Source organism: Epinephelus lanceolatus, chromosome 16, assembly GCF_041903045.1.
Source record: "Epinephelus lanceolatus isolate andai-2023 chromosome 16, ASM4190304v1, whole genome shotgun sequence".
NCBI classification, from domain to species: Eukaryota; Metazoa; Chordata; class Actinopteri; order Perciformes; family Serranidae; genus Epinephelus; species Epinephelus lanceolatus.
Genome location: NC_135749.1, coordinates 15,482,476 through 15,510,009, shown reverse-complemented (window position 1 = coordinate 15,510,009; position 27,534 = coordinate 15,482,476). Strand labels below are relative to the sequence as shown.

Below are 27,534 nucleotides of genomic sequence, written 5' to 3'. Positions count from 1 at the left end.
TACAATAAATGCATTAAGACAAGCTTACTTTATTCATAAAGATCTTTGCAGTACACACTTAAACCACCGTCCTGACATTCTCACATGAAAAGGGGGCTGCATCGGACACATGACATACACACACATTTTGCCTTTGTGATTACTGGGCATGTGCAATTTTTAAAGCCTGAATACAACACTGTCAGGGTTCACTTTGTAATGACAGAAAATAGACAAGCGGTGATGTGGAGACACACACAGATATGACACTCGCTCATGATTTGGACCTGCACACGAAGCAATGACTTTTCTTCACAGTTCTAACTTTAAAACGTGGAAGTACGCAACGAGAAAAGAGTCTGGAACTTAGTGTCCTGCAGTCTGTTTGCCTGTTTGACAGTTACCTCAGATCAAATAAAGAGACCAGCCCAGTTTTCTGACCAACTAACCAAAGTAAAACATCATTGGTCCACCATTCTTTCATCGCTAAAACATGGAAGGAAGTAACAATGAGGGGAGGCAGGGTCACGACAGTAATTCACAGGTCTCTCCACAACTTATACTTATTTTCATATGTACAGTACATTCAGAATAAAGCCTTATTTAGTGCAGATACATGAAAACGTAGTGCTGTTTTTGTTTCAACCATCTGACGTCTTATACGTACAGTAGTACTGTGGTTCTGGGAAAAATCAATTCCCATTCAAGTCAACAAAAAAAAAGTCTCCTCCGTACCAATCTTCATTTAAATATACACACTCAGATGACTCTTGAAGACATCACATAATCAGATCTCGCTCTGCATTTACACTTAAAAAAATGTATCCCTTCTGTGCACGAGCTATGAATCGTGGACAATTCAAAGATGAAGATGTTTTGGCTGTTATATCGCATAAGAATAACTGTAAATAATATTCAGGGACACCAACATACTAAAATGCTTTCTCTTGAAGCTCCTGCTACAATTCATCCCTTTCGCTATAACAGCTATAATTTTGTCATTTTGAACACAGAATAAATGCATGCAGTACCAATGGTGCTTTAGTCCCCTGAAGCAGAAAGAAGAGCATAAAAATGATAGAAAAGTAAAGGACCGTGGCACTTTTTGTGAGTGTTACAGATCCTTTTACCCATGGTGTTTTAAGGTGAAAGCTACCCTACTTAAAAAAAAAACACCTTTGCTTCCTTTCAGAAGTGGACTACATTCTTTCTAACCTTTGTTAAGATTGCGAAAAAGTGCTAATGATTGTATATTAACGAGACAACTCAACCCAATCAAAATTAACTAATAGCTGACGACACACATTTACCCATATGGTATGTCAGAATTCTAGGTTTGCCCTTTGCATCCTTCACTCGATCTGCTCGAAGTTGAGCACGTGGCCGTCAAAGTGCGTGAGGACGTGCCTCTCGAAGAGCTGCTGCTGACAGTTAAGGGGGAACTGCTCGGAGCAGACGGGGCACACCTTCCAGTGGCTTTCCACGTGCTGCTCGAAGCTGCGCTGCTCAAAGTGGGGCGGGAAGATCACCTCGCATAACGGGCAGCGCTTGTGAACGTCACTACTGGAGAGAGAAAGAGAGAGAGAGAGAGAAGGAAAGGAGAGAGTAGTAGGAGATAAAGCTTTCTAATAACATTCATTTCTTTATTCCTATGTGTCCAACCTGTCTAACTAAACTTTACCTGGCTCACCAATCAGTCGCAGTCAAGTATCTGGTTGCTGCTGTCCTCGCTCCTGCTGCCAATTATAAATTCCCCCTTTCATGTCGGCCTCACTTCCTTTTAATCAGGGTTGCAGTATCCTGTGGGCATCTACCAAGTAGCCTAGCTAGTGAGCGGCCGACGATGCATATACCAAACTGAATAAATCTATTAAATTGGCTCTAGCAGTCTGGTTTGGATCACACACTCACATATTCTGTATGTTATTCCATTCATTCAAAATTCGACTTTGATTTTTATAAACATCTAATATCCTTAAATAGGAAATTCTACAATGACAGTTTCAGCCCTCACCCCTGATGTTCACCCTTACAACAGCTAGCTAGATGACAGACTTTTAATAGAAAATGTGTTTATGCACATGTGTGTACGCGTGTTCTGCATTCAGTATGGCATGTGTGTAATGTATATACACATCGTGCATGTGCCTTAGAGTGTGGAAACCTGAACTGAGCCCAACGAGTCCCACTGGGTCTGAACGGGCTAGGCTGGGTTTTGACAAATATTAACAATGTTCAGGTTTGGATCGGGCTCAGCCTACTTGGTGCTTCATGCTTCGCCTCCCAGTTAATATCTGCTCCCTCGCTAAGTCACCTTTCAGTTTGTTGTCAGAGGGACACAAGGAAATGGTCATGACTGTGTAAAGAAGGCCACTGCCTGTTTTTTTCCCTTAAATTAAATCTGCTGAACTTAGTTTGGGTTAAAAAACAATATAAAAGACACGCACATCTCAATGTCCAATGGAGTGGGTGCTGAACCAAAGAAACATCTGGCAAAGTAGAAAACAAATAAGTCTGCACATCAAGCAGCTCCCATTTTAAAAGACTTTAATTCAGAGTGACGTTTCGAGCCTACAGGTCTTCCTCAGACTTCTAATAAGTGACAGAAAGTCGCCATTTTAAACACCCATAGTGCCTGCACTAGTCATGTGACATACCACACAACTATATATATATACATGATGAGTACCCCAATATCGTACCAGGGCTACTCTGGATGAATATATGATGGGGAAATACCAGCACGTAGACATTTCGTATCCCACACATGTAAATGATTTTACAAACTTGGTTAAATCATACATCTAAAATAAAAATAAAAACACACTGGGAACTTTGGCCTCTAAAGGCCTCAATATGGAATCTGACATTAGACCTTTTCTGTAATTCTGTAATTCTACTGTCTCTCATGTTGCCCACATTAACATTGCCGGTTCGGCAAACAGTAAGTATATATTATCTTTCCATGTTTTTCTAACTGCAGTTACGTATCCACTAGGGGCCTCCAACAGATAGTATTTCTATTACGGCATTAACGCCCAAGTTGTTGTGGTAATACCAACGATTGGGGGTGTATATTTGTATGTGTTTTTCTTCATGTACCTTTATTTCTATGTGTGGCCTGAATGTGTTCATGTATGCTAACACTGTAATACACTGTGCTGCAGGTGAGAAGCAACTGTAACATATCAAGATAACTTGGTAAAATTACTTATGTTGGATACAAAATGTGTGCATATTTTTATCTAAAGTAGCCCTGGTACAAAACACATATATACGCACATATATATAATTTCTTTGTCTATTCTTATTATGTATAAAGGTGATGGGTGTGGTATGTCACATGACTAGTTCAGGCACTGTGGGTATTTCTAGATGACGACTTTCTGTCATTTACCAGAAGTCTGAAGAAGAGCCGTAGGCCTCGAAACATCACTCTGCATTAAAGTCCTTGGGTTGGGTTCAGACATGAAAAACAGAATGCCTGTCATGATCGGGTACGGACAGAAATATGTAACCGTGCTGCACTCTGATGTGCATACATAGATGATTTTTGACTGTGAATCCATAACTCCTATGTTGTTACATAACTTGTTTGTTTGTTCAATACACAAATAGAAATGTAAAGACGCCAAGTTGTAGTTTTACTGGACTTTATACTCAATGGAGCGATATGACAGTAATGTTTGACGAGAAAATGGAAAATTTCATGCATTTCGTATCTACAGGGATAAAAATGTAACCCTCGTAGTACACATGACCTACCTACTATACCTGTCTTTGCTATCTGTTTTATTCTATGCATTTGTCTTTGCTTGTGTCAAAGTGTTTCGTCATTGTGTGTTCTGTTTTAAAAGTGGAAACAGGTGACTTCTAACATCCTAAGTTAAAGCAAAAAACGTATGTATTTCCACTTTGAAAAGTCTATTTATTTCAAATTATTTTTTCATGTGTGTGAGTAGGCACACTACCTGGAGTCAAAGCAGAAGCTGCCCCTGGCGTCTTTACGTCTACTGGACTGATGATCACAGGACGGCTGAGCCCCATCAGCAGCCTATGAAAACACAAATGCATGATGGCCATCTATTCACTCATGGAGCTGTACGCACACAAAAATGCAGCCTTTGCAGATGTTTATTAAAAAAGGGAAAAAAAGGGTTGAAAGGGCAATCAAATAACTGAATATGTGCTGATATGTTCCTATTTTAAGAGCAATACAGTAAAGCTTCCACTTGCCTTTATTCAATTTGCTCCCAAACAACAAAACAGCGTAATCCGACAGACACAAGCTGATCTCGGGTCTGTCCCTTTGCAAAATCTCCCCTAATTACTCCCCAAGCCCTTGTTATCTTCCTCTCTCTTGAGCTCTGAGGGAGTGACGTTAATTAGAGCTTTATGCAAATGAGTTCATGGCTTCAGCTTTTAAGGGCAAGCTACTATTCCCTTCATTCAGTGAGGACGAGCACTCCAGAGACGGAGGGAGAGGGATTACCGTGACAGCGATTCTTTGGATGCCGAAAACACGAAGTGAGAGTAGGAAAAGGCAACGGTTGGTATCACAGTTAGTCTGTCATGCGTTTATGTTGATTTAAGTTAATTAAGTTAATTAGTTAAGCTCATGAAAAAAGATATCAGACATGCTGCTGTACTGAGATCAGATTGATGCTGCAATCAATTCTGGTGCAGTAACTCACACACTGCATGTTTTCAGGAGACTGGGCTAAAAAAAAAACCATGTTTGCATGATATGACGATAAATTTATACAGATACACCTAAATAAATCCAATTAGTCAGCTTGTTAATGAATGTCATATTTTATCTTATACCAGCCTGCGTTTAAGTTTGGTGGCAGTGAGGTTCTGTCCTGCGTGTGCGTTTGTATCCACTTACACTTCGTGGCTCCTCAGGCGGATGCTCCAGGCTCTCAGGGGGGCTCGTGCTGCGGGAGGGCTGGATGCAGACCACCTCTTGTTCCCAGCCTGGTGCCCCAGGGCCCGGACTTGGGGGCGTGATCGGGGGTGCACAGGGAGGGGCGCAAGGCGGGGCCTCAGGTGGAGGACGGGACATGTGCTCAGGAGACAGTGCGACATCCACCCGGTCTAGAAAAACAGCAGCAAAAAATAACTTATAGGTCCCATATCGCCATAAGTGTCCATGTCTTTTTTATTATAATGCAGCTACAGGTGCAATATAAGGGCGTGTGTCCACATAGCATTTTCCTTTTTTCCTATGGCAACACAATCTTGACACTTAGGTTTGCTAGGTAGCTAACATAATGCTACATTAACAGAGGGTTGACTGCAGAGTTAGCAACAAGCTTACAGTGTGTTCAGTGATAAAAGCACAACACACACCAGCAATATCCAGTGTCCCCACCACTTGTCTGCTCTCATGCTTTTCTGCCTTTGTTGTGATCATTTGTGAGCATTTTGTGTCATCGTTGCATCACATCTGATATATCAGACAGTAGCTAAAGGAGCGGCAGTGGCATCACCAGAGATTTTCAACTGTAAGTGTTCAGAGCAGCCACACAGAAAAGGTGAAGCGCTCTAAAAATGGAGCCGGGCACAGCGCTTTTTCTCACATGTGGCAGCATAGGCTCTCTCCTCACTGAGAACAATTAAAAAAGTAGTATCACAAGTATCAAAACTCTCACTCCACACACACATTGTGTATCCAGAAACTGTGCCCTTAAATGAGCCGTCAGAATGTCTGTGAAGTTGTAATGTCATAAATATATTATATTGACCGTTTCAAACACAAACACTGTAAATGGGTCCCTTTGTATTTCATGTTGGAATGTTGTAGTACATGTGAATGACATCAGCTGACAGGAAGTAAACATGGAGCCAAGCCGAGCAATGCAAGTCAGTGAAGCGGTCCCTAAATATAGAACGTGCCACTACAGTCAGTCCCCCAGGCTGCAATGATGGTGCAGAGATGCCAAGAGCACAGATACGGAAGAGCTGGAATAGCTGACCAATCAGATGGATGGGCTTTTTTGGAAAGGGGGGGGGGAGGGGGGGTTAAAGAAACAGAGGGTGAATTCAGGCAGAGGGTTTTTTTAACATTAAAATATATAAACATGTTCATGACAGATTAGGCATTAAAGGGGAGAGTGAGGGGACAATATGCAGCAGATGGGCGGAGGCTGGAATCGAGGCTACGGCTGCCACAGCAAGGACAATGCCTCCGTACATGGGACACCCGCCCCAACCACTGAGCTAGTGGGCACCCCAAAAGTAAAACTACTAACCAAGAAATGAGCATAATATGGGACCTTTAAGAAGAACAAACAGGTGCAGAGTCAAAAAGTTTTCACCCTTCCCACCTCTTGTGGTGTCAGTGGAGTATGGATTGCCGTACTGCAGCTCAGCAGGCCTGTGTGGGACCAGTGGTGGAGGGGAGGGGTCCTGAGGGTATGGCAGGGGGTAGCGCAGCACCATTGGCTGCCTGATCTCAGCACCCTGGACGCCAGCTTCCTGCTCCCTCTGCCTGGACACAAAGCGCTGCAGCTCCTGTGGGGGACACAGAGACAAAATCCATCCCTGAGTGTCACAGTACCTCACAGCAACAATCTACATTTTGTTAACATGTCTTTTAAAGGGATATTTCCTGCTACTCAGCAGTCTGTGCTGTTTCGTTGCGCAATCAAACATAAACAAATGCTTTCAGAGCTATCCATAATGTGTAAACACTGTTAGCACAAGCCAACATTATCTCTTTGCAGACAGAGGGACTGATGAGAGAAGCTGTGAAGAAAGAAATTCAGTCAGTGTTTCCATAGCACATTTTCACTGTTGGAACCAAACACGCAGAGTTAAGTATTCTCAGCTCAGAGTTAAGTTTCCCTCTACATTGTTTCTGCCCTTTGTGATTATATCTGAAGCAAGAGCATTAGTACCCTACTCATTACTGTAATGGGTGTCAGACGCTGGCTCCCTCTGCTCTGGCTTTGCTGATAGAGGCGCTCGCCCTCTCCCGCCTTTCCTTCCCTCCTTCCCTCTGCTATTCCCCCCTGACCTCCTCTCTTGATGACTTCATTAGTGCGCAGCTATCAGGTTTAACATTTAAACCAGGGTTGGGAAGGTGAAACAGACATGTCGCGTGGCATTTGCACTGTCTAATGGCACTGTACCAATGGGCGAAAGAAGCAAGTATAGATGTATTAATTAGTGGGTAGCGGGGAGTAAGAAGAAGGGAAAGGGAGAGCTGCAGGAAGTAGTTCAGACACTGCACTAAACTGCTAATAATTGAATGTGAAGATATTGCTTTGAGCTTTGGTTGAGAGCCTACGTTATCTACATACAGGATTTCTACTGTCAGTAGTTTTATGTTAATATGGAAAGTTTAAAACCAGAAAACTAACCTTCACTCACATTCATTTTTAAAATCTTAGCCGTTTCAACTGTAAAGACCCAAATCAGTGATGGCTCTTTTATACAGAGCTATACAGAGCTTGTTTTTCTGATAAGTTCAGTTGTAATTAGATATTTGATGCTATGAAAAGGGGTGTGACGACTTGATTGACAGCTGTGATTGACTTGCGATTGATTTGGGCCAATGGCACTGAGTGGGGCAGGCGTATGGGCGTAAACCAGATATTATGGTGGGTCTGTATCCAGGAAATTGTGGCTTCATTTTTGTTCTTTGAGAGGAAGTGAAGATGCCTCATCCATCTTTATGTCCAGTTTAGGTCTCAATCAGCTGGGTGTGTAACGCATGTACTGTGCGGCGTGCACTTGGTGTTGCAGCTTTACCTCCTGTAGTTGCTCCTTGTCTCGGAGCGCCTGGGCAAGGTTGCGTTTCAGCTCTGTCACCTCGCTAGCTCGCTCTGCCATGTGCACCTACAGACAGGGCACACACAGGGGAAAAAAATACCATAGTACCATCAGGCCAGAGTTCATAAAGATGAAGCATAGAATGACATCATGTGCACAACAAATAACAAAATTTCAAAAATATATTTTCATATAGAAATACTCAAAGATGATAAATGACTAATTAACACAGGGACACAGATTAGAACTTGGAGAATGTATTTTTCATTTCTCAGTGTCTTTAAAGGTATGCAATGCAGGATTGTTGGTTGCCCTTAGTAAACATGCTCGCCAGTGAAAGCAAAAGCAAAAATCAACTCCAGATTCAATATTGTTTGGCATTTTGCTTCAACATAATTGCATTTGTAAGACACTGTGTCTTTTGGATGCCTGCTGCATGGTCTGGCACATGGTTGTTACCTTTTTCTAAAGCCCCGACCTCACCTGAACGCTGTCGGGGCACTCGCCTTCAACTTTCTGATTACTTCTATATGAATCATTACATTGTTTAATGAAAATCCTGCATAGCATATTTTTGAGGCGCCAACCATTCGCCTTTGTTGTGTCATCTCCCATCTCTCTCCCCTATCAACTATTTAATGAAGGTATAAAATGATAGAAGACGACATGAGAAGACATCAGCTCGTGCTGTTGTGCATGCATTTTGTTGAAAAGCACACAGGTAATGATTGTAGCTCCCCACTGCTCCAAACTGCAGACAGGTAAGGCAGAGGTTGAATAATAAAATGACTAGGACTGCAACTAAAGGTTACTCCTTATTAATTGATTTCATGACTCTTTTACATGTTGAGTGATTGTTTTGTCTCTAAAATGTCAGAATAAAGTGCAAAATTCCCAACAAAGTTTCCCAGAGCCCAAGGCAACATCTTAAAATATCATTTCATTCTGACCAACAGTCCAAAACCCAAAGATAATCAATTTAACAACACACAAGACAAACAACTTTTGGCTTTGAAAATGCTTGAAAACACTTTATCAAATATCAGAATAATTGTTGATTAATTATCTATATACTGACTAATCAACTCAGCTGTAAAAATAACGGACACATCTTCACACTAATGGACTGATACGAACCCTTTCCCTTTCTTTTTACACTCCGTTCATGCTAACCCACAAAGAGGAATATCAGCAGGCGCACACACAGGCCAGCAAGTGAACTAAATATTTGGTCAGTTGAGTTTTATTTAACCTGGAGCGGCGTCAAATGTGTGGTGCTTACTGTAAAACACACAGCTAAAGCCACAGAAACGCGGCCTGTGTCCAGGGCAGACTGGAGCAGTGCAGGGGGATCGCAGTAAATCTTAAGGTTCTAACAGGACTGACCCTGTGGGATAGTTTACATGGATAGTTGCTTGCTCTTCTCTCATTTCATCCCACCACAAAGGTTCCAAATCCCCTCCTCTCCCGCGGCTTCTCGTTCTGCTTCATGTCTGTCTATCCCACTTTTTTCACTCTTAAATTCTGTTTGCTTCTCCGGCTTTCCCCCGTCATTCTCTTTCATCTCCTTATGTCCTCTCTTGCTCTCCCCCTATTTCATAAATTTACTGCGCAGCATTAGAGGGTTAAGTTCAGGTGAAGGGATTCTGCAGCGGTGTATTTCTGTGCCCCCCCTCCCTGTCTATTCCCCTCCCTCGCTCCATCCCCTGGGTGGCTGATGTAAACAGCCGTAAAGCATGGCGCTCTGCGGCTGCCTCTCTTGTCAGTCTCCGGGGCCATTAAGAGCGGCTCGGGGCCCGGGGCACTCGCCTCAGACAGGAGACTCTATCAAAGACAGGGGAGAGCCTTATTTACAGCACCGATAAACACACACTCACTCATGGAGATTAAATGCCAGTAGGTACTTTGGCAGACGTTCGCACGCAAAATGCAACAGGCCCACAAAGACGCAACGAGCTCAAGCAATCGTATTGAATCACACACACATACCACACACATGGCTCATGTGTGGCATGGAATAACCCGGTTACTCTGGTTCATGCATGCTCACGTCAACAGGGACTTTTGCTTCTCTGTTGCCAAAATTAATCATTGCTCTTTATACCAATTAACACAACAGTCCGCCAACGACAAGTAGTTCATCTATCCAAGTTCTGCCATTAGCTACGTATATCCTCTCTCCCTGAATCAGAGTGAGCATGTTTAAAATATTTATCTTACAGTGTTTTTGCTTATTAGAATATTTCGTATAGTGCTACGAAAATTGACCTGTTCAATTAATAGAAAATTATTCAACATTAATTTGGATAGTTAATTGTTAAAAGTAATTTATTGACCAAAATTAAGCAAAAAAAATAAATAAATAAAAATTGCTGGTTCCTGATTTTTGCACAGGTGTTTGGACATAATAACCTCCTAAGCCTGTCACTGTAACTTCTTTTAGTGGACAATGTTTTGTCCCAGAAGTTATTGTGATAAACGTTTTTAAACATATGTATTATAAAAATATGTTTTTTAGATTTGGGAGTGAACTGTATCTTTAAGGGCTTGTACACAGAGATTACTATGGCTGTGTGTGTCTCACTCTGAATCGTTCCTCCTCATTGGCCAGCCGCTGCTTGAGCGTCTCATTGATCGCACACTGCTGCTTCCACTTCTCCTCCATCATCGCCAGCTCCTCCTCCACCGAGCGAGTCTGTGCCTTCTCCGCCTCCTCCGTGCTCCTCCCCTCCACCTCCAGCAGCACCTGCTCTTCCTTCACATCTTTCTCTCCCTCCGCGTTCCCGGCCGCCTCCGCCTCGCTGTTCTCTTCGGCACTCCGCCTCTCGTTCTCCACCTCCACCCAGCTCGTCATCCTCAGGCTCTCCTCCGGCAGGCTGTCCTTCTTCTCCTCTCTTTCTTTCTCTTTGTTTTCCTTCTCCCCGTCCTCCCCTTGGTTTGCTTCTCCCTCAGCCTCCATCGCGGCCAACTCCTTTGGCATTTTCTCTCTCTGCCTTTCTTCTCTCTCTGTGCTGTTGTATAAATCAGCATATGTGGATTCCCTGTTATTAAGTTCTGGAGTGATTGTCATCTCAGCGGCTTCTTGTAGGACTGCAGTGGCTATATTCCCTGTAAAAACATATGATGTAAGAGTAGAACAAAGATTATATATACTTAACACAACAGTCTTTCATTCAGGTATTAACACTTAAATAGAAGTGCCAGTTATGGATTTTTCAACACATTAACTTTCCCTGTAATCACTGTTCACCACTCGGGCTCATCTACTTTTATTTACTTCGTACATGTCCAAGAAAGACTTCCAGAGGATCTGCATCGACTCGTTGTTTTGGATGCAGATGTTATTGTGTCTAGACGAAGGGAATGACAGTAATAGCATGGTAAGAGAAAGAGTTTTGTCCTGTCAAGTAAAAGTGAGTCACACAATTTACTGTTCTTTGTGTCATGTGATTACTGTTGATTTAAGATACTGTTTGGGGAACGTGTTGCATTTCTGTCCTTTCATTATTTTTTTAAAAGACAAAATCTGTCAGAAGAACAAACAAAAAAATTAAACAAATGTTCTCTACAATTAATTTCTCTCAGGATATTTGAACTGATGTAGATCAAGTGGTATATATCATCTGACAGCTGGGAACCTGAAGATTAATCTGAGATGCAGCTCAGCAGTGTGTGTCAAATTTTGGTGGACATAAATATGCAATAAATGTTGTGTTTTGTTTAGGCGCCTATGTGTATAAGGGCTTAGAGCATTATGACTGAAGTATATAATGACCATTCCCATGCTTGATTGTCTCATAACTTGTTGCAGCATTTTAAGGGTTGATGGCATTTCTTGCATAAATTTGGTGGAAAGTTTAGCCATTTTTGACCACTCTAAAATTAAAGGATAAATTGCGAACATTATAGAAAAATCCATGTTGTTATATGGTATCAAAACCCTTTTGACATTTCTGTAAGAATTGTACTTTTTGGCTATTAGATGGCAAGCACTTCTGTTCTAGAAACCTATAAAAGCAATACATCCTCTGAATGCCCTGCTTCTCTTGTTTGTAGCTGTAAAGTTTCATGAGGCTGTGATTATCGTAGTAGTCACAACAGGTCATTTTATACAGTGAGGCATTGTCTCACTACAATGAAATGCTTGCGAAGAGGGTTAGCGTCATCACACATGGATACAACTGGGCTCATTGAATCCACAACAGTGTTAGCTTTTCAGTTATGCAAAACCAAGACTGTTTAGAGACCACAGTATGCAGACATATTCAAATACCACCCTTTTAGAACAGGTGAGAATAACACATTCATACTGCAGAAAACAGCATGGCTTCAGCAAAACCTTCATGGGACTAGCATAAAGTGAGTATTTCTGTAAATGGGAGACTTGTGGGTACCCATTGAATGAAATTTTAATCATATATCTTGAGGTGAGAGTTCAAGGGACACCCTCAAAAATGTCCATGTCAGTTTTTCCCCAATATTTGGCCTATCTTTGGAGCATTATTTAGCTCCCTTACCAACAGTTGGCACCAATGGATGTCTTAGGTTGTCCAGTTATGAGCGTGCCACAACCTATTAAAGACTGCAATGTTGGCTGGAGATCGCCGGTGTTCTTGCGGTTAAGGTTAAAGCACTTTGACAGACAAATAAAATCTGTATACTCTGTTGGCATGGAATCAACCCTTGCATTTTTTTGGACAGGTAAGTACAGTCCATCTTAAAACAATAATATCACAATAAGACTGTTCTTTTAAACTGTGTTTCTGGATTCATTTATTTTTCATAAATGTGCACAACTGTTGTATGTTAAATGCATTTATAGTATGCTTAAGAATACAACAACATGCATGCATACTTTTGCACTTGAATATGTGTGTGTGTACCTGCTGTTGGTGACTCTGGACTCGGGGTCAGTGGCTCCTGTGTTGTCTCGGTTGAAGCGTTTCTCTTTGGCTCCTGCAAAAAAAAAAACAAACAAACAAACAAACATGTATCAACACAATGTAATTACTACTGCTTTAGGCATAAACTGATTTGCGAGTAATATTTCTTTTTACATGAGTTTTACTACACAGTACTCACCCCCTGTGCCTCAGTTGTGTTCAGTTTGGCCACCTGCCTGCGGAGGCGCTGACACTCCCGGTACTTCTCCTTGTAGTGCTCAGCAGCCATGTGAAGGCGCAGCTTCAGCTCCTCCACCTCTCTCTGCAGCTCGGCCTCTGCCTCTGACACCACCATCATGCTGGGTGTCATCTCCCCACTGGTCCCAACACCCTGGAAGAGAGAGAAAGTTAAAAAAAAAAAAATTCTGTGGCAATCATCAGAATTCCCTCAGTCCTGGCCTATTATAGCACAGAAAGTAAAACACGGAGATATGGAAATCCGACACTGACCACTTCCTTCTGTGCAGTGCTCCTCATGCGGTCCAGCTGGCTCTCCATGCGTTGGCACTCGGCCTGAGCATCAGCAAGACTGGCACGAAGCTTGTCGGCTTCCAAGCGGGCGCGGTACAGCTCGGTCATCGTGTGGTCACGGGCACTGGCTGAGTCGCGGAGCTCCGAGGCCAGCAGGGACGCCTGCTGCCGGGACGCTTGAAGCTGCTCCTCTGCCTGACGGAGCTGCTCACGCACACGGGCCAGATCTGCCTAAAAATGTGTAGAGAGAAATCATATATACTGTATAGAATAACTGCTTTTACCATACACACACACACGGGTACAACCATTACCTTGTCAGTCTTGTGTGCCAGCAGCTCTTTCTCCAGGCTGTCCCGCTGGGCAACACAGACCCTGAGCCTGTCCAGCTCCTCCTGGAACTGGGCGATGGTCACCTCCCGGTTCAGTTCCACCGCCTTCAGCATCTGCAGCTCTGCGCTCAGCTTGGTGTTCTCCAGCTCGGTGCTGCGTAGGTGGGCCTACACATGTGACCACAGAGAGGAAAAATGCAAAGGTCAGGATGAAGACAGAATGCTCATTTTCATTTATCCACTTTTTTTAGTTATAAGGAGCTCTCTCCCACCTTGTACAGGTCTCTCTCATCCTTCTCGTTCTTCAGCTGGCTCTCCAGGCTGTCTCTCTCTGCGGTCAGCTTCTTCAGACGGTCACGCAGGCTGTGACATAACGTTTTTTACAACTTTCATCCTCAAATCACCAACATCATGTCATACAAATTCTTAATGCCATTCATGCTACTGTTTAGTAAGCAAGTAGACAACATCAGAGACCTTTTTAATGGTTGTTGTGTGTACAGATTATCAAATGATTAACTAGGAAACACTACATGTCACTAAAATCTGTCATGGTGACCCCTCAATCTTTCATCTAAAGGGGGTTAAGGGAAAAAAAAAGACCAGCATTTCATGCAATGCAAAACAATATCCATTGAATAAACACCATCCTTGTTAAGCTTATGTTTAAATCTGTATTGATTTACTGGTTATTTTTGAGGCAGCGGTTTGTGCCGTGCATTATTCTGTCCACACAATGTAGACAAGTGAAATGATGAAGATGTTGAGGGAGCAGAAGGCAGGGAAGAAATCCTCCTCAAACACAGTTAGTCAAACAGTCATATCCTCGCAAAAATGAATGAGTGCGGATGATTGATGGCCGTGTGTTAGCGCTCGCCACTCACCAATCGAGCTCCGTCTCCTTTTGCAGGCCTCGCTGGGTGACTCCCAGCAGGTCCTCCTCCAGCTGGCGGACCCTGTCTGTGGCCTCTGTCAGTCTCCTCCTCACGTCCTCCCTCTCTTCTGACAGGCCCTGCGACGAGCGCAGCAGCTCCTGCGGGACAGAGAGGCAGCTGTGGATCACAGTGACGGCTGCTACGGCCAATCGCAGCAGCCGCATTAGCAGGCTGGGCTTGGCGGAGGAGAATGAACACTGACCAAGTGTAGGAAGTTATGCAATACTTATAATTAATCACAGATGGTAAAAATTCATGTGAGCATTTGTCATTTGTACCTACACTCAGCTGACACTTAATTAAGCTGCTTTTAAAAAATCCTGGCCTCATGGATGTTATAATGTTTGGTTTTCTAACTGTTTCAGATTTACACTCCTGGGCTTTTATTTTTGCACATATATTTTTGACAAATATTTGTTCATAAAATCATGTATATGGTCTAAGAGTGTGGTTCCCATTGTTTTTCTCCTGTGACCCCTAGAAATGAAGCAGTGTCATCTAACAATCCCTCATCATGTGTTACATATTTCGTTTTGAGGTGGCCTCTTCAACTAGAAAAAGCATTTTTTTATTCTCAGGTTATTTTTTAAAAATATGCAGTAAATAACTAAATGAAATAAAATAAATACAAAATAATAACAATAATAATAATAATAATAATAATAATAATAATGATGATGATAATAATAATAGTGAATACGAATAAATAAAATCACTGATTTAAAAAAAAACAAACAAACAAACAAAAAAAATTCACAATCACGTTTTTCCCCCCTTGCCTGGTCGGGCAGGTGGGTCAGGATTCAAAGACAATTTTTACCTGCCCCAACACAAGCTGCTTTATTGATTAGCAGCTATCAAATAGCAACAAAGACTGCAGTTAATTGTCATGTTTACTTGATGTGCTTTTGAAAAACGACCCTGTTTGATCTGCCTCTCAAACTTGTGGATAACTGTGCAATACATACTGTAGTTGAGGTTCATTTTATTTAGGTTAATTTTGTTTTTTACCCACCGCTATTTTCTCACGAGTGCCCGATGAATACTGGTCATGTGTAGCTCTCAACAGACATAGTAAGGAAGCACGATGGCTCACCCCTTCGCTATTCCCATCATCAGCTCCAGAAAAAACTGTTTAATTTTTTTTATCTATTTACTTTTTTTTTATCACTTGCCCAATCAAGGCAAGTGAGTTGCTAGATTTACTGGCTGGATTCCCAAATCTGTTTACTTATTACCTCATGGGAGGACCAAACCCTCATGTCGGGACCCACTTCTCTATGTTATGGACAGATCAGTCGAACACTCTTCTGGTTTCATTTGGAAAAAAAAAAAACAAAAACCATTTGGCAACCCCTTAGATTTATCTTGTGACCCCTTGGAGGGTCCCGACCACCCAGGTTGGGAACGCTGGGACTAAGATGTTGTAAAGCATATACTATATGTAGCTTCTAAATCTTTTTTTTCAATCAGTTAAAAATAAATATTTTTTTTCTGTTCGCTGCCTCTATAAGCAGTTTGTAGTGCAGCTGTCATTTGTGAATTTCCCCTCTGGGGATCAGTCAAGTCTTATCTTCTTAATCACCAGTCACCAGTTACAAATTATGACTGATGGGAGCCCTTTGATGGGCACAAAACACACACCGTGTGTTTGAAGTTATTCAACAATAGCAGCATGTATTGAATGCATGCAAGAACAACCAGTTTAGTATCAGCGAATTCCTTTAAACAAATTCCCAGTAGTGCACAACCGATCATATAAGGTCTGCTTTCTCCATGTGGTGTGACTGCTGAGGAAATGCCTTGTTTGAACTTGCTGAAAATCAGCAGTGAAGGACATTAAATCATCCATAGCTAATATTGGTTGTGACAGAACAACATTCCTCTGCACATACCCTCCTTTCTATTTGTCGTGTGCACACGCATACTCACATGCACACACACACACACACACACACACGCAGTTACAGAAAGATGGACACACAGCTACGCATTCAAGGACATAGGGAGAAAGACAGATAGCACAGAGTGCAGCCATCAATCCAAAACCGACACACCAATGCACACTCAGGCCTGTCTCCCTCTGGGCTTGGCTCTGCGTAGATTACTGTATGATTTTTACGGCTGGCGTTTGGGAAGCACTTTAGCAGTGCATAAAGACCTTATAAAAAGTGTTCTCGTAAAATTAGCAGCCGCAAAATATGTACTTATGTTTTCATGTTAAGCTCAGGACATTTTCATCAGCGTGGCATGAGTGAACGCACCTACTGTAAATACTCCACAAAAAGAGAAACACACCCACTCATACAAGTCGTATATCTACAGATGGACATGCCTGTTGAATGAAAAGCAGCATGGTAATAACAGTGTGCGTGTGTGTGTATTACCACGTAATTTATGGCGATTTTGTCCTTCGTAAAAGAGAGCAGCGGACTAACTCAAAGCAGCCTGCTCTCGCTCTGAGCCTAGGCCGGCGTGCTGCACTAGGGGGCGATGAGAGACTGGATTCAAACTCACAGATTTCTTGGCAAGCCTCAGTGTTTTACCTCTCCTTCCCTCTACCACCCCCCTCTGCTTTCAATGAGTTTCCTGACTGTTTTTAGGCATGTGTGCCAAGATACTGCTTATCAAATGAGCAGCTCATAAAATACTAAAATGTGAAATCTGACTCATCCTGGTAAGTGAGTGAGTGAATGAGTGAGTGAGTGAGTGAGTGGGGGAGGGAATGGAGTAAAGAGCAGATGACATCAAGGTAAATATCTGTTTCATTCTCGTTAATGTTGTGTCAAGTGTGTTTTGTTTATCTTGCTTTGGAAAAATAAATCATATTTTCTAATACCAATAAACCAACATAGAAACGTGGGAGAGAGAAAGGCAGGGACAGACAGACAGACAGACCGGCCGGGAGAAAATAGACAGTGAGAAAGCAGTGGCCACTGAATCGCGTGACTGAGTGGTGTTTGTCCCTGAGGCTGGGCAGGGCTCTTTTTTTTTCAGGCAGGCGGTTTTGCGGACTACCCTCCTCTCATTCCACACACAGACTAAAAGGGTTTGCAAGCGGGTGGCATAATGAGTGTGTTTGTGTTTGTGTGTGTGTGTGTGTGTGTGTGTGCGCTTGTGCATGTGTGAATGCACATTAGAGGGGCCCTGTGGTGTGGAACCTGAATGTGAGTGTGAGAGCGAGGGGGGGGGGTTAGTGTATGTGTATGAGCATGTGTGTGTGTGTGTGTGTGTTTTTGTGTGTTTGACGTCATGTTTGTTCACTCTGTGGTTGCGATGGCATCGTCCCTGACGCCAGATGCCCAAGAAAACTGTGTCCCAATTCCGTTCTGGCCCACTGAGTCAGGTCGTTAAAGAGGGAGAGAAAGACTTGTGCACGCACACACACATACACACACACACACACACACACACACACACACACACACACACACACACACGCTGCTGCTCTTTGTGTGTCGCTCAAACACGGACACAGATTATTCATAAATTTGGGCCTTTGAAGTTTTCAGACCTGTGATCGCTGGTGAGGAACTGGCTCCACACACACGTGTGCAAATAGAGACTGTCCGTCTATGTACACACAAATACACACATGTGCAAACACACTGAAACTCACCTTAACTCTAGTATTGTTGTTTGAGCCTTTTCTGTTTTACTTGCAGTGTATTTTTTATTACGATTTCTTAATAACAATCTGATTTTTTAGTGATTATTTCTGTTGAGGTTAATTAGATGATGATGGTGATCACCTCTGCACAAAGGCAGGGTGGGTTAGAGTTTACTTGAGCAAGCATGAAGAAATGTGAGTAGACAGCACATCGGTACAGTCTGCAGCCACACATAAGACTTAGAAGCGTTGCCATGATTTTTGTTTGTTAAAAGAGAAAATAAATCAGCTGAACCGAAGGTAACAGTATCTGTGACTGTGGACTGTTTCATGTGTGAGACAAGAATAAAACAGGCTAGTGCAGCTTAATGTTGTTGAAATACCTTTGGATTAGTAATATTAAACCTTTACTTAAATGAAAAACAAACTATATAAATAAAGCACTTAAAAAAAAATTGCTCTTTCTAACCTGGTTGTGTGTTCGCAGCAGGCAGCACGTCTCCCTCTCCTGTTCCCGCTCCCTGGCCAGTCGTTTCTGCTCCTCCTGCAGCTGTTGTTTCTCCTCCTGGAGGATACGCATGGCCTTCAGCAGCTCCCTGCGCTCCTGCTGCGCCTCCTCCACATGCTGCCAGGCAGGAGGAGAGTTAAGGGTAAAGAGAAAGACGGTGAGAACAGTAGCTGCTTGTTAGATTTTAGTGCTTTTATAACGAGTCATTTTGAAAACATCAGAAAAAAAGTTGTTGAGATGCACAATTGTCCAATTGTGTTGCACGATTTAATGTCATGTATCATTTTATATGGCTGACAAGAAGGACAATAGCATAATAGTTTATTAATGCCAAACGGTGATTCTTTTATTGACTTAGGTCAGAGGTCACAGTCACAGACGAGGACCTCTGGTACATTTCTGTCGGACCCTTTAAAGGGGCCAAGACCCAGAACGATGGAAAAGAGAAATTCATCTCGTGTGGCCTACCTCTAGCAGGCCGCTCTTGGTGGTGACGACCAGTATATCTGAGTTGCTGTCGTCCTCGGTAACAGTCAGAAGCTCTTCCGTGGGCGTGGCCGACCTGAACTGGAAGGGAGTGCTGGCTCCTCTGATGTCACCAGAGTGCGTGACATAACAAAACTGGTAAAACTCTCCGTCAGATTTGGGAACATAATAACCTGCAAAGAGATGAGAGTGTGTTTTCTCTTTTTGGTTTTCATTTTATCTAATATTAATTTAATCAAGTAGTAACCTTTTTATGTAATCAGGTTGTATTTAAAGAACAATTCTGTTCTATCTTCGACTGTTATGCTTCAAAATGTAGAAAATATGCGACACTGCATCAAAACAAGTAAGCGCCACCCCTTTCACACAGCACAGCAGCAGGTATATTTATCGAAAAACATTCAATATTTCCATAGAAGACACCTCTCTTATATGTGCTTATATTTTAAGCAGCCCATGGCTACTCTGTGAGAGCTCACTGGAGCACATCATTCACAAGTTAGGCCTGGCTCTCTGCGACGGAGGAGTAAGTACAGAACATCCGGCAGCCAACTGGTTTTACTGACTACTGACACACCACAGCAAGCTCTCATATTTTCACTGTGTAATATCTGACCGTTCCAGGCCCAGTAAAACCAGTTTGCAGGCCCTCAACCTGTGTGTGTGTGTATGTGTGTGGTTTGAGAGGTGCTCAGGTCCCAGGCCGCCGTTTGCGGTTGTGTTCCCTTATTAAATAAAAGTGCTGGTTTTTATACGCGCCGTAAAATGGAGGAGTTACTTTGGAATACCCTGGCTCTGTATGGTGGTTTACATAGAGTGTGTGTGTGTGTGTGTGTGTGTGTGTGTGTGTGTACCTTGAAACACCACAGTCCTGTGCACAGTACTTCCTGGTTCGTAGTTTTCAGGCATAGGAGACCAAAGGAAGGTGTAGTAGTCTCTGGCTGTGCTCCAACCCACCTAAGGACACAGTGCAGCGAAAATGTTAATCCACAACAAAAAATAGTGCCCGAACGGAGAGTGTAAAGCTCAATATCATGTTAAAAATAATCACAAATCTTTCACATCAACATAAATCATTCATAGCCACATGACATTTTATTTCTTTTTTAATTACATTTTCAAAAACACTGTGTCTAAAGAAAGCTGGAGGATTACACACAATGTTCAAGCCAAGAATGGAAACATTTAAAACCATGCCCCCTCATTCTTCCACACCCCTCCTCCTCCTCCTCTCTCCCTCGCCTCCGTTCCTTCCCCTTTTGGGCTCAAAAAAAAGAGGGGCAGTGAAGGTGTGAGAATGGGGTGGGAAGGCAGGGGTGTATGTAGCTTTGCGTGTGTGTACACACATGTGCAGACTCGTGAGATGGCAGAAAACAACCCACGTGGAAATGAGAAAAAAGGAGGTGGGGGTAAAAAATAAGAGTGAGGGAAGAAAAGGTGAAAATTTTACACAAAATGGCAAGGGAGATGTAATTCCGTGGATTTCATGTGTTGTTAGGTGACAGATGATGAAAGGGAGTTGTGAACATCATAACTCAGGTCCTGCGTCGTAAATCTGTCGTGCGCAACCGCACTCTCTCCCTGCTTGGGCTGCTCACGGACATACGCACACCTCATTTCAACTCACATGTGCTATACATGTTTGTGACATTACATAACTGCGCTTCAGCTGTGGATACCTCAACCACCTGTGGGAGTTTTTTTTCTTCCAGTTTTTGAAATTGAGAAAAAGTGGCACAAGAGAAAATTTCCCCTCTGGACAGCTGCCATACAGCAATCATATACTGTTACAGATACGACTGTTGGTTGAAGATGGTATACTGGAAATTATAGGATGCCTAAAACACTGAGGGGAATTACTTGCTTTTGGTGAACTTAAATGAGCCATAACTTTCAAAGATTAAATAATAACAGGACAGTAAATTTTTTATCAGGTTCACATAAAACATTTATGCAGTAAAATACTTATATAAACAACAATCAATCAATTCACTTTTGTAAAAAAACAAAGCACAATAATAAAAAATAAGAATGGGCCAGTACCTGACGAAGTACTGGGAAAGCTTGAAAAGCCAACAGTAAATCACCTGAGCTACTCAAAACATTTGTCAAAATTTCAGGTTCTGTTGCATGATAGATAATTGTAGTGTGCGCCTTATCATCCAATTACATTTAGTATAATGCTATTCCAAACAAATGGTAATTGTCAGCATGGAAACCCAGGCCAAGAACATTCTTTCCACATCTAGCAGCATCTCAGTGAGAGGCTAGGCTGCAATGGACACCTGCCAGGCTTGCTTGTGCGCTCACGTGTGTTTGCTTAAAAGAAAACAGACATAAATAATTTTGCTAATTGCAGAGTGAAGTTGACTGACATTTGGTTAGGTATGGTGTGGCATTCCAACACAGGAGTGATGTATAAAATAATCACAGGCAGAGCAGCTATCAATCATTCAGCCAAGGTGTGAGGGAGCAGCACGATGACACTTTAATTATACACTCACACAACGGGTTTCTCCCTGCTGGCCCAGCGAACATGCCACAACCAAAAACCTCCACAGGGCTTTTTAGGGAGTTTTGTGTGTGTGTGTGTGCATGTGTGTGTTTCAAATATCAACTACACTTAACTTTGCTTTCACGGGAAAACAAAGGAGAACAAATGTGTTCAATTTATCATGCATGAAAAAATTGAGTCATCATGCTGGTAAACAAAAGAAATATTTTACTAGCTTGATTAGAGTGTACACTTTTCATGTTTACTGTAAAATATACTGCATGTAAGTATTGTTAGAATGCACCACCATCTAGGAGCAAGTTTGTTATACTAGGATTAACATTTTCAGCCACTAGGGGGTGTCTGTGCACAGCTCAACTGAGCAGTGCAGTCTGAGTCATCCTCACAGCAAGTATACTGCTCAGTCTCTCTGAAACAGGTAACGCCTATAAGACATGAAAGGTAAGAGGAAGAAAATGTTCTCTCCCTGAGTCATCTCAGCACAAAGGTTTTGCCTCTGGGAGGCAAAAAGACTCATATGTCAGGATGTCGTCAACATTAATGGTCGATGCTCGGTGGGAAAGTAAAACCTAATCAATCATTTTTAACAATTCGACTTGTTGATTTATACATACAAGTCCCACCCTGAGAACTTCAAGCCAAAACATAAGATTTATTAGCCTTTTTTTTGGTGGCTTCAGTTCATTTTATATTACTATGGAAGGGGATAATTATTATTTGTAAAGGCACAGAAATACTGACCTGTTGATGCATGCCCCACTGACAAGAGAGGACATTTTCACAATTAAATTGTTTATACAAACAGGGCTGTCCCCAGAAAGTCAAAGATTCAAATCATCAGTCAGAAACTCCAGTTTTCTTTTCTTTTCTTTTTTTTCTTTTTTTGGGCAGTCACTGTGCAGTGTACTTCAATTCAGGCTAAATATGTTACCTTCTGCGTACACGTGGTGAATGTAGAGCTCACAGCAACTTAGTATGATATAGTCTCTGGCTTATTTTGATATGTAGTGTCAGCAAAAAATGTTGCACATTTTGGATCAACTGTCAGTGTATTATGTGAGCATCACTGTCACCCTGAACGTCCCACTGAACCCAGTTTAAACTTTAAATGGAAACAAAGGAAAGAACAGTTGAATATTTGTATATTTGTCAGCCAAATCTGATTCGACTGACATAATTCTGAGTCGGGTACAGCCCTTCATTCTAATAATAGCCTACATACATATTAGCACTGCAACGATGAGACAATCAATTATTTGATCAACTGAAAATTAATCAGCAACTATTTTAAAAATCTATTGATCATTGTAGTAGGGCTGCAACGATTAGTTGACTAATTGATGACTAATCGACTATTATTATTATTATTATTAAAATAATCTGTGACTATTTTAGTAGTTGACTAATCGGTTTGAGTCATTTTTCATAGAAAAGTACTATAAAAGTACCCCAAAATACTCTTACTGCAGTTTCATATGCTCAAATATTGGCAGCTTTACACACTCTCCCGTGACAGTGAACTAAAACGTGAGAGGTATGAGTACGAAACAAAACATTAGATGACATACTTTTAGGGTTTGGGAGAGACAGACCGACATTTTTCAACATTTTAACACATTTTTTGATAAAATGATTAGTCGACTAATCGAAGAAATAAACGACAGATTAGTCGACAATGAAAATAATCGTTAGTTGCAGCCCTACATTGAAGTAATTTTTAAAGCAAAAATGCCAAAAATGTGATTCTGCAGGTTTCTCAAATGTGAGGATTTGCTGTTTTCCTTGGTGTTACATGATAGTAAATTTAATATTTTGAGGTTTGGAAATGTTGGTTGGACAAAACAAGCCATTTGATGGAGTCAATTTAGCCTCGAACTTGTTGTAAAAGGCTTTTCTCACTGGTGTTTAATGTTTTGTAGATTAAACAATTAATTGAGAAAATAATCTACAGATTAATTGTCACAAACATTATCTTTAGTCGCAGCTTTAATACCTATATACACACACACAATGCCACGATTATGCCAGAATTAAATGGCTAAATATCTCCATGAATATGCAAAAAGACAGACATGTACGTCAAGAGGATTAAAGACGCGCGGTCTGCTTGTTCTCTGACATGAGGCACCAACCATCAAACAGGTTTCATTAGCGTGGATTACAACAATTAAATTTTCCAATTGACTTTTTTCCATATAAACACAGCGTCTTTATTCCTTTCTAATTGAGCCGGGGGATTTGAAGTCAGTTCTTAAACAACAATAAAATGTTTGTCTTTTGACTTTACGAGACATTAAGTTTCCTCGTTCACATTTCCTGTTAATTACGTGTGAGATTTGATGGCCTTGATAAAAGAGGGGAGGAGGAGGCTGGTTAGCAGGAAGCAGAGAGAAGACTGATGGAAAGACAGAGGGGAGCGAACAAGTGAAGTGGGGGGAAAAAAAAGGTCCTAATAAGAATCAGAGTGGTTCATAAAGAGCACCAAATGTTTGCCCCCCAGCGAGACCAACTGCAACCAGCCCACCATGTACACTCTTCCTCTTTCCGCATGCAGAACAACCACACCAAAGCTTGTGGTGAGGTTTTAGGCATGTAGTGAAAAGGTGAACCATTAGTATCAAGGCGGAAGTATGTGTTAGTGTACCGACTGCAAACCTATGGCCAATTAATAACACCATAACACATAATCCATCTAACAAACACCTGCGTAATGGGCTGAGAGCGGTTTCTATCTCTAAATATTTCTGTAACATGTATGATTCAGTTCAATTAAAGTCTGGTCCTTAACTGATCTCGCTTGACGTTGTCTTTGAAGCATGGTGAGAGTAAAAGCCGCAGCGGCGTGTGTGATGTACCTTGAAGATGCCCACCCAGTCTTTGGGGTGGGGAGTGATGTAAGGGGTCAGGGTGTAGCGACACTCCAGGGGCGCCTGCGGCAGGAAACTCTTCCCCACATTCTGGAAGATGACATGGGCGAAGTTGGACGTTTCCATGACGCTGACGCTGCTGCCCGGCGACGAGTCCACCACCTGGAACGATGACATTGTATCCTGTTGGTCACTTCATTTGCCTGTGAAACAAAAGAGCAGAGGACAGAGAAGTTGAGTATCACAAACAGTCGAGAGAAGGAAAGATAGAAGTCTTTCTTTCAGTCGCATGCACAACAAAAAGGCAAATGAAGTGAAAATGGCGAGGCCCTCTGTTCCCACACCATCTCAGAAAATATATATTGATTAAGTAAAAGACAGAGAAAAGATGTAGTGGCACATATATGCATGTAAACAGCATATACCCCCCTCAGGTCTGGGAAAATTACCATATTATATTTAAAAACAAGGGTCTCAGCATAGACAATGCCATGTGTTGTACAGATTATAAAACCCTCTAAGGCAACATTGTGATTTTAGGCTGTATAAATCAAATTGACCTGACTTAACTTTAAATAGCCACAGGCCCTCTCTGTCCATCCTCCAGAGCAAAAACCTGCAGCAAATCATGCTATAACATTTCAACTAATCTTTGACATTTACTGCACAAAGAAAACTTTTGTTCCACAACTTGCATTTCGTGCCGCTGCCCAAGCAACGAGTGCGCCATCCTAAAATGACACAGAGTGCTTATCTTAGTGATAAACTTGTGGGGGAAAAACCCTTCCGCTGCTGACATTTCACAACCTATAAGCTTTGTGAAGGAATAAAAAACAGTAAATGAGGGAGTACATGCATGCTTTTATTCTGAATATTATCTATTAGAGGTATTAACAGTGTAAGCTCAAAGCTAGACTGGCTGTATCTGCTTAAAGATTGTGGGTTAAGCACTTGAGTCAAGTTTTCAAGCTGCATATACCAAATGAATGTTGTCTCTGACAGGTGACATCACACTTTATTTAAGGAATATCAGCTTTTGACGTCACACAGAAAATTTACAGCAACACAGGCTCGATTTAACAGGTTGAGGAACTCTTTTGTTTCTAAGTCTGTAAACCTATTTAATCGGAGTATGACTTCTAGGTAGCTTCAACGTACCTGGGTCGATTACTGAATGTAAAAAGAATGAATCATTTGTTGCAAAGCATCCACTTTTCGTAATGTCTGATGTGATTTGCTTCATTTTTAGTAGGGCTGCAATGATTAATCGATGACTAGTCGACTATTAAAATAATCTGTGTCTATTTTAGTAGTCGACTAATCAGTTTGAGTCATTTTTCATAGAAAAGTACTATAAAAGTACCCCAAAATACTCTTATTGCAGCTTCTTATGTTCAAATATTGGCAGCTTTACACACTCTCCTATGATGGTGAACTAAAACCCTTTGGCGTGTGTACGAAACAAGACATTAGATGACATAATTTTGGGGTTTGGGAGAGACAGACCAACATTTTTCAACATGTTAACACATTTTTCAATAAAATGATTAGTCGACTAATCGAAGAAATAATCGACAGATTAGTCGACAGTGAAAATAATCCTTAGATGCAGCCCTAATTTTTAGTATGGTTTTGTTTTCTTGTTATGTATTGCATTAATGTGTTGCTTTGTATTTTCATATTTATGTGTATTACAGTGAACAATTGAGGTCCTGGGACGCAGGACAAATTTCAGTTTCTGTCTGACAATCAAGTTAAGTCTTATCTTATTGTATTGTACCTTTACTCCATGATCTCACTTGTCAAAGTCAAGTAGTCAATGTGAAATCGAAACTACTCAGCCCTGACAACAGTGTTATAATGCGTCTTCAGCTTCGTCAGGTTAAATATGATGATGGCATGGTGAGTCAAAGCCTTGGGCTCCTTACAAGGCCACTGGGAAATTGCATTATAGGAAATATTATATCCAGCGTTCTCTTAAATTCAAGATATTCAGATATAATACTTTAAGTAAAGCTTACTTCGTTCACCACATTGTATACATAGCTGTATGTATGACGGAAGCCACAGTATACCCATCTACCAAGACGCCACCACACCACTGTGACTATTATAACTTATAGTCAGGCAGCTGACTGTCCAAACTGAGCCTGTGGTGGTGGTCAGGAGTGGAGGAAAAGCAGGTGTGTCTGCAAGTGATGCAACAGCTTCATCCACCCATGAGAATCAAGCTACGACAACACACCCTCTCGCCCCACATTTCCATTCAACCCAACTCCTGACGAAGATAAATAAATGTGAAAGTACCCAAGTCATGGCTCTGGATTCAGCTAACCAGCTAACATAGCATCATCTGCACAGTGAGCCACAGTAACACTTATACCTGTACACATTGCACGAAATAGCTCCCGCACAGCTATGCCATATGAAACTACTTCACCCAGTCAGAGGATAATCTTATTAACGATAGCTCGGCAGCTAACATTAGCTTGTGAAGAAGGCCATGTCGTGTCAAGTCACTAGCTAGCTCAACAGTACTCTGGTCGGTGTGCTAGCTTGCTGAGACAAGACATGAACATCACAAGCGCTCATTCTGCGAAAAATTGAAAGAGTACCCTTTTCATATGAATCCCACTTGCACAAAGGAGTGAATTTCTGCCGGGCAGGCCGATGTTTTTGCCACTGTCCCCGTTGTTGACAAAGCTCTGACGATGATGCGTCTCTTCCTGAGAGAGCAAATGATGCTGAACTTCCGGGATGCTGAGCAGCAGCAATGATGCTGAGGATGCGACGGGGGGAGAAAGCAGGTGTTTCTAGTAATTACTGAAGTTGCTTAAATCAGTTTACTAATCATCCTACCTTGCTTCATATTCATATATCGCCTCTTAATTATAACGTTAATAATACAGAGTTGCTGCGAAAATCACGTTCAGTCTACGTGCTGTGTACTAATTATGCAGCATTTAATACAAAGCAAAATATAGCCTATAGCTCATTTATTAATTTCATTGTTCTCAAATCTATTTATTTTACGTATTTGTTAATTTAGAGTATATAATGTATTCACAAAATCGGCCAAACCGCATTAGGCAGAAGCACCGGATAT

At 41.8% G+C, this 27,534-nt stretch overlaps 1 protein-coding gene across 2 annotated transcripts; it reads right to left on the bottom strand.

Moving 5' to 3' along the window:
* Nucleotides 1-9: 9 nt before the first annotated feature.
* On the bottom strand, nucleotides 10-27,182 carry tax1bp1a (Tax1 (human T-cell leukemia virus type I) binding protein 1a). 2 transcript variants are annotated; one of them, XM_033637963.2, is made up of 17 exons: nucleotides 27,044-27,182; nucleotides 24,417-24,631; nucleotides 19,901-20,003; nucleotides 19,029-19,219; nucleotides 18,522-18,677; nucleotides 14,392-14,540; nucleotides 13,780-13,870; nucleotides 13,490-13,675; nucleotides 13,155-13,406; nucleotides 12,844-13,035; nucleotides 12,645-12,717; nucleotides 10,346-10,869; nucleotides 7,741-7,827; nucleotides 6,312-6,498; nucleotides 4,871-5,079; nucleotides 3,951-4,033; nucleotides 10-1,542 (listed from the first exon to the last, which is right to left on the bottom strand). In XM_033637963.2, exons 2-17 carry the CDS (start codon nucleotides 24,603-24,605, stop codon nucleotides 1,332-1,334), a joined length of 2,883 nt encoding a protein of 960 aa, XP_033493854.1. In that variant the 5' UTR covers nucleotides 24,606-24,631; nucleotides 27,044-27,182; the 3' UTR covers nucleotides 10-1,331. The 2 variants fall into 2 exon arrangements, with proteins under 2 accessions (XP_033493854.1, XP_033493855.1); XM_033637964.2 differs by having other exon boundaries at nucleotides 10-1,539.
* Between the last annotated feature and the right edge of the window lie 352 nt (nucleotides 27,183-27,534).